Here is a 16,536-nt window from a genome sequence, read left to right on the forward strand (position 1 = left end):
TTAATTTCATGTGAAGTTTCTGAGAATCTCTTTCCACCTTCTCATATCCTTACTGCTGCATTCAGGTGTGAGCCAGTGCCCAGAATAAAAGACAGTTGGTGTGACATGCGGCATTGAGAAGGAGCTGACTCGTAACTAATAATGAGTATTTTCTCACACTCTGTCTAGACAGTCAGTCATGTAAATACAAGATGTCTTTAATGGCATCATCTGATGATGTGAGATGATAGTTTTCCAAAGTATGTATTTCCAGAAATGCCGAAGTACTGATTGAGGTAATAAATTGCATTACTGGAAGATTGTCAGTGTGTAATACTGAGATGGGGGAAAGCGTTTAGTTCCAATTTTGTGTTGCTAGTAATGGCAGTAAGTAACAGTGCCACCATCTGAGCAAGTGTTTCTGGGGGAAATATACTTCATTGTATATTTTCATTGGTGGATAGTACCTGGCTGAATAGAGACCAGGGAGTTATAAAGCCTGGTGACTGAGGACCTGAATTCTACAACAACCACTCTGCAAAAGCAGCCTGAATGCCTCTGGTTCTCACAAGACAAAGGACCTAGATCTATACAAGGAATATTTATACTGTGTGATTTAGCAGCCTTGGAGATTAAAAAATTAGAAGTTCTAATTCTTTACTGATTATATGGAAAGTCTAATGTGCTAATTTAGCTGTCTATGTTACATGATAGAAATTAGCAGATTTCCTCACAGTGTACTGGTACTTGTGCAGCAGGAATTTAGCTGGCCCTGCTTTTGGTCTTAGGGTAAGGTCTTGCTCCCCAGACCTGCACATGTGGTCTAATGGAACAGACTTTCCATTGTTTGAAATATCACTGGGAGGAATTGGGTTCTTGGCTGGGTAAAACGGCACATCCTGGTAGAGCAGGGATTTGGGACCTTGATCCACAAGATGAGGAGCAGCCTGCCCCAGACTGGCCAACACCAGTTCACACCTTACAGGATCTTGACTTGTCCATGACAAATTCCACAGTTTAAAACCAAGCAAAGCCAGATGTATATCCATTACCTTCTTGGTAGTCCCTGTGACATCTTTTCAGTTGTATAACCATGGAAAATACCACCACGTACACCCATGTTTGATTCTTTTTGAGCCTAAAGAACTTCTGGCATGTTATATAAATATAAACAATACCTCTTAAAAATACTACCATAATAACTTTTTTTGCTGGCAGAGTAATTTAATACCTAAAGTTTCCCTGAATCTAAATAAGTTACCTTAGATAATTTTATCTAGTCTATATTGGAGACTTCAGTTCTAGTTAAATCTAATTAAATACTGGTATCAGTATTCTCTTAGGACTTTTCTAAAATGAGTGCATCTATGCTTTACACTTTATATAGTAGGTCCATTAAAAGTAAAAGAGTTTATGATTATTTTGCTTCAGACTTTTAGCTGTGTGTAACAAACTATGGTTTCAAACTGAAAGAGGTTTAGATTAGATATTTGGAAAACTTTCCTTACTGTGAGGGTGATGAGGCACTGGAACAGGTTGCCCGAATAAGTTGCGGATGTCCCATCCCTGGAAGTGTTCAAGGCCAGGTTGGATGGGGCTCTGAGCAACTTGGTCTGGGGGAAAGGTGTCCCTCTCCACAGCAGAGAGACTGGAAGTAGATGATCTTTAAAGTCCCATCCAACCCAGGCTGTTCTATGATTTATTGTTAATTTAGGCCTGTACAAACTTTGGATTAAAAACATAAATATGCCCCTGCAGACCAAGTTAGGAAACTCCAGTTGGTGTTGGGAGAGAAAATCTTCTCGCTTCAGGTGGGAAGGATGTGTGCTGTGTGTGGTTGAGTATATAAGACCATAAAAACATTACCAATTTGATGCTGATGGCGTTTGCATTTCTTTGATATCAGTCTACCTTCATCTGTAGTTTGCCAAGTAACATGTAATCCTGACAAGGGTAGGTGTTCCAGAGAAGATGGTACAGAAAGGAAATGAGTTACTGGTCGGGGAGCCTTTGGGAAAGTGCATCTGAAAGCATACCAGTGGTTTTCTCTAAGTGAAGAGAGTGATTGCTAATGTAGAGAGGTGGTCACCTGTAGCTTGTAGGGCAGGCTGGGGCGTGGGTTTGGCCAGCAGTTACTCTGTTTGTTCTTCAGTTCTTCATGCTGGAGGCGGTGAGCACCACTTCATTGCTTCACTTGGGCCTCAGTGTTCAGTGAGCTGGTTTTGGAATAGCAGTAATCGTTCCTGTGATGTGAAACACAAGACAACCACGCAAAACACACAACTCTTAGTTTGGTAGCTTGTCAACAAAAAGAAAAGATCTAGGAAACTGTAAACAGGAAAATAGTATTTTATCACTGATTATGGGACTGTTCCCTTATAAACTACGTAAGTTATCCACACATAGAGGCATTTTCTAGATGCTTGGTAGGATATTTAGAATAAATCCACATTGTCTTCACCTTTGTTACAGGCCACTTGGTGTGTATTCAGCCATAATGAGGGAACTTGTAGACTTTATTTGGCACTTACTTTGCTTGTCTTCTTCCCTATGTTCCTGCATTCAAGCAGTTTTACATGGTAAAATCTGCAAAGCCAGGAAGGGTGAATGAGAAAAGAGGCATTTTAAAAAAGGTGCAATTCTGACAGGAGTCAGTTTTTATTGAATAACTGAAAGTGAATTTATGATAGTTTTGAAACTGTCAAAACATGTCAGATTGTTAAATGAGAGGGAAAAGTTTATTTTTCTATTCCCCTTTCTCCCCCCTTTTAAAATGAAATTTTGTCGTAAGACAAGTTTATTTCTTTCAGGAGAAAATAATATGTCCAAGCAAAGCAAGCCATAACATTTTTGTCTTAACTCTGAGATTGAGCTCATGTGTTACTTATATTATAGTATGTGTGATTATCTGTCCTTCAGCTAGCCATGAGTGTGAGAACAAGTTTTTTTTTGCTAGTCAGAACCTCTCACCTAGACAACTGAAATGAAGGAGAATGCTTCTGCATTTTGTTCATTGTCATGATGGTAGAACCAGTCTAGGTACCATTATGGACCAAGCATTCACCTACTTTACATCATCCATAAGCTCTACCAAAACTGGGAGACATTAGCACAAAAATCCCTTTCAGCTTTTGAAAGACAGAGGAGATTACATTATTTTCAAGGCTTTTTTTAGCACATCTGAAGAAAACTCTGATGACTTGGCCCGAGATAACTTCGGTGACCTCCCAGGATACAGAATTCCTTCTAGCAATTGCATATTAAATGAGTAGAAATGGGTAAATGGAGTGTGCTTTCATTTATTCTGAAGAATAGCTGGTGATATGAATTGTTTAACTACCTCAGCAGAGCAGAACCAAGATAAGACTGCAGAAAAATTGTCATATTGCTCTTCCAGAAGGGTCATCTTCAGCATGTGAGCTTCATACCCAGTGTGCCAAAGGAGCAGTGAAATGTTGTGTCATCTTAAAACTTTACTGTGCATGTCCATCAGTCACTCCACACAGATTCTCATTCCTGGTGGATAAGCCTTGCAGGGGTAATGTTCTGTGACAAAAGATGGAGTCTGAGCATCTGAACTGCATTCTGATACTTCACTTCTGCAAATTGCCTAGAGAGTAAAAGTTCTCTATGGGGGAACTGGAAACCTGGTGATGTTTCCTTTCTAGGCTGGTAACATGACTGCATATGGTGCTGACAGAAAGTTATGTCTATATTATGCCTGCTTCAGATCAGTTGCTTCTAGCACAAAAACATCTATTGTGTTTAGGTCCTTATTTATTCATTAAGAAAAAGTCCAAAGGGCCAAGAGGTGAATGGAATGAAGACTGTACCGGTCTCAAACAAATCCCAGACATGCTTGGCTAGGAGCGGGTCTGCAGTGGTGCTGTCCAAATGTCGTGTTTTATGGCTGCATTGTATGACTTGCAGGCTTCTCCAGGAGTTCAATGCATGGAGTGGGTAGACTTTACCATATATATCAGGATTCTACCATGCATTCTTAGACAAGTCCTTTTCAACCAAGGCAACCTTGTAGTATTGTTCTGCTCTGCATAGCAGCAGGTCTGTGAGTCAGGAGCTGTGAGTCTCCACAAACACTGCCTTGTAATGGTTCTGCGTGGCTTGGCCATATCTGAAAGAGAAAAGGTTTGTTACTGACTGCAGCATGATAGCATTATGGATGGAAGAGCTATGGAATTTGTCCTCTTAGATGGACTTGTGGTTGTCTGTCTCCTGGTTCATTGCCACTGGGACTCATAACCTGTGGTTACCTGCTGGCAAATTCTATGCTATCCCCCTCAAAATAATCAAAATTAGCCCAATGCATCTAGGTAACCATCAGTATTAAATCCCACAGGTTTAGGTCTCAATTCATATAATTTGAGTGGTGGAGACAGGTTCTAATCCCTTGTGTCATATGTAGGGTTTGCTCTTTCTGTGAGTTTAAAGAAAAAAAGACAATGGACTCTTTTAATTTGGCAAGTTTTATTTTTATTTTTAACACGTTGGCACCAAAGTAGAAAGTACTGTATCATCAATATAGAGCATCTTTTAAGAATCTTTCATGCCTGAGTATACATCTGGAACTGTTTGCACTAACTAAAAGTAAAATAAATGCCACAGCATATTATACCGCAATTTTTTTCATTTAAAAAAGGAAATTGAAAACACACCACTCCTAGAAATGCTCGACATTGAATTGGCTATTGAAATGGTATCAGTAAAGTATTTATATATTCCATATTTTGTTCCATGCATCAGCTTTCCTTGATGCGTTAGACTTGGAAGTGTGCCATGTGAGCTGAAATGTTGCCATTTATGAAAGGCCGCCTTGTTTTAGAAACGGACTAAATCTTTTAGGATACAGGAAGTAAAGTAAATCAGTTTGAATACAGGCACATCTCTTTTTGCCCCTTCTCCTGCATGTTTTACTTTGTCTCTTCCTTGTTTGCTTCAGAAGCTGACTGTGCTTACGGTAAATATCAGTGTTCACCTAACAGCTAAATATAGTGATAAAAATAACCTCTGCCATAAAAACTGAATGAATGACAAGAACAGTACAGTTTCATGAAACAAGAAATCCGCAGAAGAAATATCGTAATTTAGAGTTGGTTTTACAACATTCTTTAATTTTAAATGGAGCAAAATACTTCTGTGGTTAAATCACAGTTCTTCATTCTGTGCTGTAGAGGAGATTCAAGAATGTACATTTCAAAATGTTTTGCCTTTTTTTTTTTTTAAATAAAAAATATAATCCAAAGCAAATGCGCTAGATCTCTGCATACTTGAAACATATTTTCTGAATTTATTAAGTCTTTTGCTGCACCAGAGGGTTGTGTGTACGGATTAGGACTAGACCATTATTTCACCATCTTTCTCCATCCTGAACTGATTGCAGTGAACACTGCAGAATGAGTTCCAGATGTCTGCTTTTCCTTCCAGTTTGAAGGACCTCAGTTTCAGCCCCATTTGATACAAACTGGGCTAAGGAGTGCAAGTCTATCGCTGTTTAGAGGGATTCAGTGGAAAAAAATCTGTGCATCTGAAAGAAGTTACTCCCTCTATGTACACAGTCTGAAACGTGTGATGCTGGGGGATACTGCCTGTACGAAACTTTCTGGTGTGTCCCTGCTGATTCAGGATTATTGCTTGAAATGTCAGGGTCCATCAGAAAAAAAAAAGATAGAAATAGCTTTGCAAATGGGGAGTTTGGTTTGAATTAAGAGCATGAAAATGCTTTTGAATTCAAGAAATTGGCAATTTTAAGACATGGTGAAAGTTCTTCCAAATTTCAAGCAAAATTCAATGTATATGTCCCTGTATTATAAAACTGGAGCAAATGTACATGAAATCTTACCGAGGCAGGTTTTCACATGTAAAAATTACAGTTTTTCCTCTTAAGGGATTCTTTTTTCCCCTTCCAAACCCTTATCACCTCTGAATATATGACTAGCAGAATATCCACTGGGAGCGTGTATAGAAAATGTCCATACATAAAAAGCTTCATGGAATGACATGACTTAAACTTGGCTTGTGAATATGATTCAAATACCATTTTGTCTTTAGCTTTCATATCATCAGGCTATTCTTCAACCATTACAGTAAAAAGCGTTGGTTGTTTTGTTCATTTATTTTAATTAAAAAATAAACAACGATTTGTAGAAGCTGGAGTTCTAGGCTAAGTATCAGATGCCACAAGCTTTAGGACTTCATATAGCAAGAAGTGTTAATGGTTTTATCTGTGGTTGCTTCACTTTGTACTCCATCACCGTTTCATCCCCTGAATGATTTATGTCTTAAAGAGCTGCTGAGGTTCTCTGGGTGTGGGGGTGGTGGGGCAGTGGTGGGTGCAGAGCTGCTGTAGACAGGTGCTCCCAGTTCCACCATTCCCTCGGAGGTCAGGGAGCCATATGGAAAGGCAAGGAACAGGTAAACAGTAGCAGCAAGAGCAGAATGGCTCCCACAGGGGTTTTGCTATTAAAGGGAGTGGAAAAGGGGTGCAAAGGCTGTTCTCCTGGGTGGTGTGGTGATGTCTTCCAAGCATGTGGAAGAGTTTTGCTCTTTGCATTGTACTTCTTCAAAAGCCCCTTTTCCCCACCCCCAAGGAGAGCCTCTGCTCTGACCAGATAATCTTGTACTCTGGTAAGAAGTGTTTTGAGGTGTGCTTGAAAGGAGCCTTATTTATATCTCCTTACAGAAGTCATGGCTATGGAACTTATGGACAATCAGAGATAAATCCATCTGCCTGCAATCATACAGTAGGAGAGTGGCGCTTAGGTCTTTGCAAGGGGGAGAGAGAGGTTAAGGAAAGAAAAGTGGTCTGTAAAGGGTGTTTGTCTGTAAAGGGGTGTTTACCCCTAAGAGGTCCAGAGAAGGGTAATTAGGAAAAATCAAGCCTAATGTTATTAGATTTATAAGAGAAGTACAGAGGTCTGTGGATAAGTTCAGCAGTCTGCAAACTGGGTGGTAGACACTATTTGAGGTAGTAGAAACCATTTGGATCATGGTAGAGCGGCAACCTGAAATTGGAGGGCAAAACCAAAACACTTTTTCTCACTACCGTGTTCAATTTAAGTAACAAAACATTGCCAGCTTTTTGGGAAAGTCTCCCCCTTCCAATCTGAATGCATTTCTGATCAAACCTGAACTTTGAAATGCAGTGAAGGAGGGAGCAGGAGCCATGTGGTTGGTTACAGCTCAGGATCGCTTTTAGTTATCACCAGCTGAATTGGAGGATACAGGCTGTGCCTGCTTGCTGAGAGCAGCAGTCTGTTAGAGGAGCTCGATTTCTCTCACTCTTTCTTCCACCCACCTCCATCTCCTCTGTGCCTGTGTCTGCGCTCCCACATGCTTCAAATCTGTGTACCTGGACTGCCTTCCTTAACAGTTCAATGTGAGTGTTAGCAGAATGAAAACCAGATGGACCAGCAGTTCCCACTGTTATCTCCCCACCAGCTCTGGCAAGCCTCCCTTTCTCTCTCCTTTCTTGGCATGGCAGAAATATTTGCCTTTATTTAGGAGGGCTGGGGCTCACTGCTGTGCCTCTTTCCCTCTGTTGCAACATGAGCTGAAAGCTATTTATTCCCTTGTTGCTGAGGTTGGTTGAGGTGAGTGCAAGATGAATTCGGCTATTAAGGAAGCAATTAACATTTCAAGACGAGTTTTCATAGTTCTTTATGTTAAATTAATGGCTTGTTGGAGATACAGATTTAACTGTTTTAGTATAGGGATATGGAAAGGAAATGTGTATAGAATATGTTTAGAAACTTGTTTTTGTTTTCCAGCATGTAATAATTTGCTGTTGCTTGATTTGCAAATCAAACCTCACTTATCTGTGTAGCAACCTTAATATTCAAGCTAATCCTTGTGGATACTCTTCCCTCCACATCTGAGGTGGAAGGATCTAACCTTAGATCAACACCACAGATCCTATAAAATTGTATCTGTATTCCCCTCATCCTATTCGGGGCGTTTCACTGCTCGTCTTCCCCAAACTTGTCTCTAAATTCTATGTGAAATGACTCCCTTTCCCTGAGAACTGAAACATTGCCTGTAAGCGTTTCTACAAAGGGCAAAGATGGCTTCTATAATTGCAATACCTGACACACTGCACCTCTGGGAGTTACTTCCTCAGTTTCCTCAGTTTCAGGCAACTAAAGATTGGTATCTGTTATGTGTTATTAATTTTTTGGGGGGGTGGGAGTGTGTTTTGAGTGTTTTCTCAACTTCGCCCTTCCCCCCTTTTTACTTTGGTAACTTTCTCATATTTAAGTTTTCTGGTGTTTTGAGGCTCTTTTAAACGTACTCTTCATTTGTTAAATGTGTGCATTGTATTTAGTTTGTTATTGGGGAAAATTTTTTTGTCTCTTGGGGCAAATTTCCGATAAGATTTTGTCATCGAAGTTTATATCTTGTTAGTAAGAAGGATAACACGTTGCAAAGTGGAGTGACAGAATTTATAGAACATGATGGGCTTTGCTGTTGTCTTGAATTAAAACCACAGACTTACATGCTTGTCCATTAGCAGCAACACTTACTTGCTTTACAAAAAAGTTTCATGGAGCTCGGGAAGACTTGAGTAGAGCAGTGTATAAGTAAATAACTGTGACTGCCCGAGGAAAAGATGGAAGAATTTAATGCCCATTAAAACCTAAACTTGATTGTACTCATCTTTACTCAAGATGGCTCGCTAAATTCCTGGCGTGAGTGAGGAAGCCTTAATTTTGCTTTCAGTTGGTAAATGTTGCCAAGTTTTGCCCATTCTTAATAAATGAAACATAAGGGCTTGCATGGTTTTTAAAAGAATTTAACATAAAAGTGTCCAAAAACATGTTGGAAGAAAGATTACACTTCTGTAGCTTCTATATCGAATGTCTTGCATGTTTAGATCTTTAGTTGCAAGAGAAGTGTTAAGTTTTCTACCTGGTTTTGCCTTTTGTTTGTTTTGTTTTCTCAGGTAGGTATGTTCCTGCTTATCCTGCAGGTTTTGAATTAAAGTTGTTCTTAGTGTGTGACGGTGCAAACTTACATGCTTATTTAAAAACAGTGGTATGTATATGAGGCGATTGACTTACCATTTTGGCATGTTGTGTTTATTTTTCTGGTGAATGTGGGAATATCTGGTGGCACTGTGGTAAAGTGATCCAGGAGGTGTGTGGTATTTTTACCATAAGTATCTCTCCGTGATTACAAGGAGAAGGGATGGAGAGGGCGGCAGGTGACACAAAGAGGAGATACAGCCAGCTCTCTTGCTGGCTTCAACCAGTATACCACCCAATATCTCACCTGTACTATAGAGCTTCAGGTTTTAGTTCTGGAAGAGCTACCATAAGGAGATTTATTATCTTTTTGTGTCTTCATCTGTTTTTTTCCTCCTGGCTGACATCAGAGTCTTGAAGGGAGGTGGCATTATTGCAGCTTCAGGAGTGCTTGGGAGGTAGCATCTGTACATACTAGAAAAAACCCTGAAAGATAATGCAGCACCGCTACAAGTCAGGTCTTACCACCTGCATTACACCTTTTTAAGTAAGGTTTAGGTGATGTGATTTGGGAAGAGCACACTGGAGTAGATAATCAGGCGCAATCTTTCACAGCAGATGCTGAAATGGCTCGCTTCTTGCATTAGCTTTTAAGTTTTTGTCAGAGGGGGTGTGCTTGGGGAAATAAACCAGTGTGTTCCTGTGGTGTGTGTTGCAGATCGCACTGAGAAGCATTCCACAATGCCAGACTCACCTGTGGATGTGAAGACACAATCCAGGCTGACGCCTCCAACCATGCCACCTCCTCCCACTACCCAAGGAGCTCCAAGAACCAGTTCATTCACGCCCACAACGTGTAATTAGTCTTATTTTCTTTCTTTTCTTACGTCTTCTTTCTGTTCTGTATGTAAGGAACCAAAATATGCAAAGGGTAACGTGCATGATGTGGTGGGAGCAGCATTTGGTTGTACTGCACTAAAGTAATTAAGCAAAACTAAGCTCGCAACAGATTAATACATCTTTAAGGTATTAAGATGGTCAGCTTCGAGTTCTGTTGTTATTTCACTGACAACTTGGCCACAGCGTCAAACAACAGCAAGTGGTGGTTTCCTGTGCACTTAATGCTCAGATCAGTCCCCTTGTCAGAAGTACAGGAAATATTCCCTTTTGTTGTTTATAGGATCCTGTTCCCTTTTGTATAGAAACATCAGGAAGTTTGTTTGTTTGTTTGTTTGTTTGTTTTTAAAGCGGAGAGAATTCATAGTGAAAAAAATACTTATGTTCCACTTACATTTCAATGAAGAATTCTGATTTAAGTGCTGTATAATATCTAGTTCATATTGATATAAGACCAAAATTAAAGCCCTGTCATAATTTTTATCTAGAGGTTTTCAGTCTGTGACCACTTCACTTCTCTAAATCACTTGAGGCTGCATCTCTGTCTCAGCGTATTGATATAAACACATAAAAAACTACTATTTGTGATGGAATTACTCTGCATTTGTATCAGTGTAACTGAGATTTGAATCTGGCATACTGTCTGGAATATTCTTTTCACAGCCATGAAATGATCTGCATTTCTTTTTCTAAGATTTAGCTGCAAATTTTTTGGTCTCTTTTATACTGCCTTGTAATAGTATAAACATGAGAATGTGTTTACATTTCACATTTTAAATAAAACATTTTTAGAACAGTAGAATACATATGCCTAAACAGAATGAAGGCAGCATCTTCTATTTGTCTTGCCTATGTCTGTTTAGTCCCTTTCTGTCTGTTAGATACCTTATTTAAAATTCACCTCTATGTAGAAGGCCAGCTGGAGGCCTTTGTACTACTTATCCCAGGGAACTCTGTCCTGACAATTTACATTGAATTTAAACAGTGAGGAGGGTTTGTGCCAGCTATTCACATAAACTCAGATTTAACCCAGTGACCCTGATCCTGCAAAGATTTGTCTGTTTTGCTTAACTCCAGCACCTGAGTCATCCTGGGTGGAGCTTCAGACTGGAGCTGCTCCAGTTTGAAATTAAATTGTTTCTAGGTTTTTGCAGGATTGGGCTCCTGCAGATTAAGCTTTCCAGTGTGATGCCCTTGCCACAGTTCAGGATAATCTTTGGCACTCATAAAAGGAATATGACAGTGTTCTTTAATCATACTTACAGTCCTCAGTGTACTCACAAGATTTTTAGGTGTTTGTTTGATTGAGTTCAGCAGTTTGGAAGGTATTTGAACCATAGCTGGGTATTTGGAGCTCTCTATTTGAAAACTAAAAGTCTAAAAAAAAATTTCTGATTTTAATTGCTTTTTACCCTGTCAGATTTTGGACTTTGGCCTTAGTGGTTCTAGCTTGTATAGTAAACAGTCACTTCTGTCACAGTGTCTGTTAAATTTATTATTATTGCAGTGGGAATGCCTGCAGGCCAGAAAGATCAAACTTGTTTTCTGGTTTAGAATATCCTTGTTTTCTTTGGTTTAGGTGATTAAAAATTCTTGACATGTCTTATTTTGAAATTTTAAATGCTAAATTCTTTTGTATTAATAACATGGTTTTGTTTTAGAAATTATGTAGATCTTTGCCAATTGGCAAATTGAAATATTATAAAGAAAGAGCTGAAATCATGGAACTATTTCTATATTCCTTTTGTTGTTGGAGAAATCTTTACCTGCCTTTCTGTGCTTTCTTGATCATAGCCCCAGGACCCTTTGCCTATAGCAGCCCCTTTCTGGTGACAGAGTTGTTGGGTAGTGTCAGGCTAGATCAGGGCATGTCGCTGTTCTTCCCAGTCCTCATTTTCTAAGTTCATGGCATGATGGCTTTTGGCTATACAAGTTTCACGATGTATTTGTTTACTCAGATTTCTCACTCTGTAGCACTCAGAGCATGGCATGGAGTCACACGTGGAGCTGAATTTGCAGAGGCCAACTTCTTTCTATTTCTACTTTTTTCCACTTCTTGTTCTCCCTAGCCCATGCAGACGGAATAGGCAACCAAAACTAGGATAAAACACGAGGAGAAACTAACATAGCTTTTTCTGTAGTGCCTCCAGAAGGCAGTCACTAGGGCAACCAAAACTCCTTCAAAGTTTTGGGGTACTGATCTATACGTAGTAATAGGTGTCCACCCTCAAAAAGTACTTCCTAGCTAAAAGTAAGGTTGACTGATGAAGAAAATGACACAAAAATGGGATGTTTGGCTTCAGAAATGCTGGTCATTGAAAAACATTGACAGTTCTTCAGGTTGCTAGGTTCCTTGGCTGTGCTTTTAAAGAGAAAGCAATTTATACTAATACTCCTATGCATTTTGAATTGTAGGCAAGTTCCTGATTTTTTATAGGTTTTTTTTGGATGGGTTCTGACTGATCCCCGAAAAGAAATCAGCAAATTTCTCTGGAGCGGTGGCCAGCTGAGCACAGCTGTACTCAGCTGCTGCTGAGTGCAATCACATGCTGTGTGCCCACACCTGCCTGTGTGCTGGTGCACTTGTATTCCTAGGGAGCCGTCCTTTTTCTTGCCATTTGCTGTCATTTTAGCAAATTGGACTCAAACAACCTCAATGGTGTGTTTGAGTGTTGCTGTTCCAACTAACCTGGGTGGAAAAGGATGTCCTCAGTTTGATTCTGTGCTCTCTTCTGTAGTGTGGATAAGAATCAAACTGAAAAATCACTGCCAAAAAATGTGTTGTCTTCAGTATGTCTGCATGAGTCTTGTTGTTATAAATTGAGTGCTTCAGATAGTTATTCTCAGAGCAACCTTGCAACAGGAGGGAAGTGCTTGCTTTTTTGTTTTCAGAGATATGGTGTTGGCACGTGAAAGCAGAGGGATTTGCTTCTGGTGTCTCAGAAGTCTTCTGAAGTCTAGCTTCATGCCATTGCTGCAAGGCTTCAGGCCACAGGGAGCATGGCAGCATTTGTACCTGCACAGACGACTTTGTGTGCTTCATATGTTAGCAGCTAGGAAATCTGTATTGGAAAAAATAACCTTCTCGTTGGGTGGTGTAAGGTTAAAACGTGAAAGTCCTGTTTTATAAACACAGCTGTCAGTGGTGTGTACAAAACACAAGTAAAAATATTCAGAGATAAACTGAGGCTTCATGAAATATGTCTGCACATTTTTTTCTACCCCAAAGAGCAATTTTTTGGGTCTTCAATCATACATGCACTCATGCCTTTTCTCTCTCCGTTTCCCTCTTTCTCTTTTTAAAATCCTCTGACAAAAGGCTGGTATTCAAATGATGCTTTTCAAGTCCAGGAGCATTTTGAAGGGGATGTGTGAGAGGCAGCTGCTGTTACTTCCAGTCCGTACACCGTTCAGTACCAGCTACTGGGAAATAAACTGCAGACTGTCGCTCTGTCAAAAGGCTAATTGTCTTTGATTGTGCAACTTAATTAATTTTGAGGTCAAGCACAAAAAACATAAGCTGAGGGATTTTTCCCTCTGTCTCTCCTTTTTCTCTCTGTCTCTTCCCCCACCCCAATCTTTATTTTATCCTCCTGTCTCTTTTTCTTTCAGTAACCAATGGCACTAGCCATTCACCAACAGCGTTAAATGGAGCTCCATCTCCTCCTAATGGCTTTAGCAATGGGCCATCCTCTTCCTCTTCCTCTTCTCTGGCTAACCAGCAGTTACCGCCAGCTTGTGGAGCTAGGCAGCTCAGCAAACTGAAGAGATTTCTTACAACCTTACAGCAGTTTGGCAATGACATTTCACCAGAGATTGGGGAGAGAGTGCGTACCCTTGTGCTAGGACTTGTGGTAAGCAATAAAACTGGTATTTTTTCTGTCCTTTTCCCTCTTCCTTGCTTGATGTGTTTGTTATATAAACTTGTTGGTCAGATACACTGCATTGTACTTTGAGGATGCCAAACATGCAAGAGTGAAGTGCTGGCGCTTGCTGCCAGAGCTAATGTGTAGCTTGACTAGCTTCCCACAAGTGGCAGCTATTCCCAACCAGGTATAGCCTTGATTCTTTTTGCCAGTACAGCATTATGCTGCAACGTTGTGATGGGCTTTTCATTTTATACTGGCAGTACTTCTAATGTAGACATACCTTAAATTACATAATGTAGTAGTGGTTTGACTTGTCTAGTTTAATTGGATGGGGGAAGGAGAGTGCCCTACATGTATAGTGCCAGAATACTGGTTAAAAGGATGAGCTGAGTATGTTTGGACTGCAGTTATGCCGTGCAGAACCTTTTCCCAGTATCACTGATCCCAAGATTGTGAGCTTGATTGGGCACTGCTGCTACTCAGTCACCTTATTGATAAGGTTATCTTTATGTGATGGTATAGCTGAATGAAAATTTCAGCGCTTTCTTACCTACATCTGTCAAGCAGGGCTGCCCTTTTAGATGCAAACTGTTGTGAATCTGGCCCGGGATTCTTTTTATTCCCAGTAAAGTCCTCTCTCTGCCAGACATTGTTGTCTCCCATGTGTCTTCTTCAGCAATAATTAGATATACTGGGAAAAATGCTTTTGTGGTGCTCTAATTTACATCTATTCTGAGCAGCTGCAGTTGCCATTTAGTTCACTTGGAGCAGAGATTGATAGCATTGTTTAGTACTAGGGCTGAGGGGTCCTCTGCTTGTATCTTCACAAAACCCTACCTGACAGTAGTGGATACCCTTTCACTTAAATCTGTGTCAAAAGGAAGTCTAGTGTAGGCAGTGTAACATCACTGAGTCCTGCTATCCATTTTCTTCCGTATTCAAAATACGTGTTTAATGGAGTTTTGCTTGTCACACGGTTCTCTCTGTAAAGGGGAACTAGTAAAGAGAAGTAAAGGTGGCTTTGGAGGCATCCGCCTTCTGTTGATTTTCAGATCAAAACTGCTTCCCCACTGTTAATTATAGTTGATTTCTGCCTTCATTTGAGGTCTGAAGAGCAAATTAGGATCCCTTGGGAAAATCTACATCACACTATTCCCTTGGTCAACCCTGTCTGCATGTGGTCTTCATGATTGTGACCTCAGCTGTAAAGTAATGACTTTCCTACATAGTCTAGAATATAATAAACAGTCCTCTCTATAAGTACAAGAGGCAATCTTCCTCCTCCAACAAAAAGGAATGTGCCTTTAAGAAGTGGGATCTTTTTGTCTGTGCATGTTAATTATAACTTTTGTACCAGGAACAAAAGTGCAAGAGTCGCCAGTAGAAAATATGATAATAGAAGAAAATAGTAGAAAAATATGAAATTTAAAAAAAAAAGTTGAGAAAAGCAGTTTTAACTGATGTTTGAAATATGAAAGCATTTGCATGCCTTGCACCTGAGAGGTTAAACTGTACTCTAAGCAACAGGTGCTGAATGTCTTAGATGCTGGTTGTTTCCTTTTAGTAATTTAATAAGGTAGTAATTTAATATGCAGCATGCTTTTCTTTATTCTCTTATCAATATCAAGAACAAGTTATTAAGCAATTTCAGAGCCTTTTGGTTACTGTTTCTCTTGCTGAATGTTTTCATTATTTTGTCACCAAGACAAAATTTTTTTTCTCAACAGAATTCTACTTTGACAATTGAAGAATTTCATTCCAAACTGCAAGAAGCTACTAACTTCCCACTGCGACCTTTTGTCATCCCATTTTTAAAGGTATTGCACAGTTCAGTGATCTGGAAAGTATTTCAAACCATTTTGTTGCTAGGTCACAGATGTGTTACAGTTTTTCTCTTTTTAAGAGAGTCAGGAAAATGAATAACGTTTAAGGACTACTTTCCATAGCTTAGTGCATGTAACCACATCTGAGTGTATGGTCAGGGGATCATTTCTAGCTGTACACAGGAACTGTCTGTTCCCTAATTCTGTAATCTCTGTTGTTTGATTATATTTTTCATTTGTAGGTATAGAAGCTTTTGCAAACAAAGTCTTGAGACTTGGTTATAAATATAATAATATCACATGCTTGCAATAAGCTGGATTTTTGCAAACTTTGCATGATTCAGAGTAAGGGGATGTCAGGAATTCCTGCTACCAGCCCACTTCTGATGTGCTGCTAATCATTAGCACACTATGAGATTGTGATGCTCTGCCATCCAAGGAAAAGACTTCTTCTGATTCCAGCCACTAGTGTAAGCATAGTGTCTTAAGAATACTGATGACTGTATTCACTTGTTTATGCTTATGCACCTTTTATTAGAATGAAAGATAAAATCTCACCCAAAAGCTAATAAATAAAATACAATACATGATGTTCAAAATATGAAGCAGGAAAATATAATCTTCTTTGAAGTCAGGAAGTTATTCTCCCTCTCACCTGCCAGTAGCTGTGTCCTCTGAACTGCTGTGATCTCTGGGCAGTCAATCTTGCCTTTTCAGATCATGTTGTATTCTATTCTGTGGAGATGTATTTGCTGTGGAGATGTATTTTCCTAGAGATAAGGTATTTATTGTTCCCATATGGTTTTTTTTTTCCATTGTCGCTTTGTGGGTGGACATTCTGCATTATTTTGGTCCATGGGTATAAGTGTTTCTAACTATTCTGTTGTCCTGAAGCACTAGTATCCCCAGTGGGTTTGTTTTCATGTTTTCCCCCTCCTTAGCTGGCTGTGTCATATGGGCTCTACGCAGAGAACGTAGCTGTTACCTTGG

At 39.7% G+C, this 16,536-nt stretch overlaps 1 protein-coding gene across 7 annotated transcripts in view; it reads left to right on the plus strand.

Moving 5' to 3' along the window:
* Positions 1–16,536, plus strand: part of RUNX1T1 (RUNX1 partner transcriptional co-repressor 1) — a 112,191-nt gene that overhangs the window by 53,159 nt on the left and 42,496 nt on the right. For all 7 annotated transcript variants that reach the window (XM_032696208.1, XM_032696248.1, XM_032696238.1 and 4 more), the window contains 3 exons: positions 9,676–9,813; positions 13,467–13,708; positions 15,451–15,540. In XM_032696208.1, the coding sequence (XP_032552099.1) occupies positions 9,676–9,813; positions 13,467–13,708; positions 15,451–15,540 (470 nt within the window). The remainder of the gene's footprint in view (positions 1–9,675; positions 9,814–13,466; positions 13,709–15,450; positions 15,541–16,536) is intronic.

This window comes from Chiroxiphia lanceolata, chromosome 1 (genome assembly GCF_009829145.1).
Source record: "Chiroxiphia lanceolata isolate bChiLan1 chromosome 1, bChiLan1.pri, whole genome shotgun sequence".
Taxonomy (NCBI): Eukaryota; Metazoa; Chordata; class Aves; order Passeriformes; family Pipridae; genus Chiroxiphia; species Chiroxiphia lanceolata.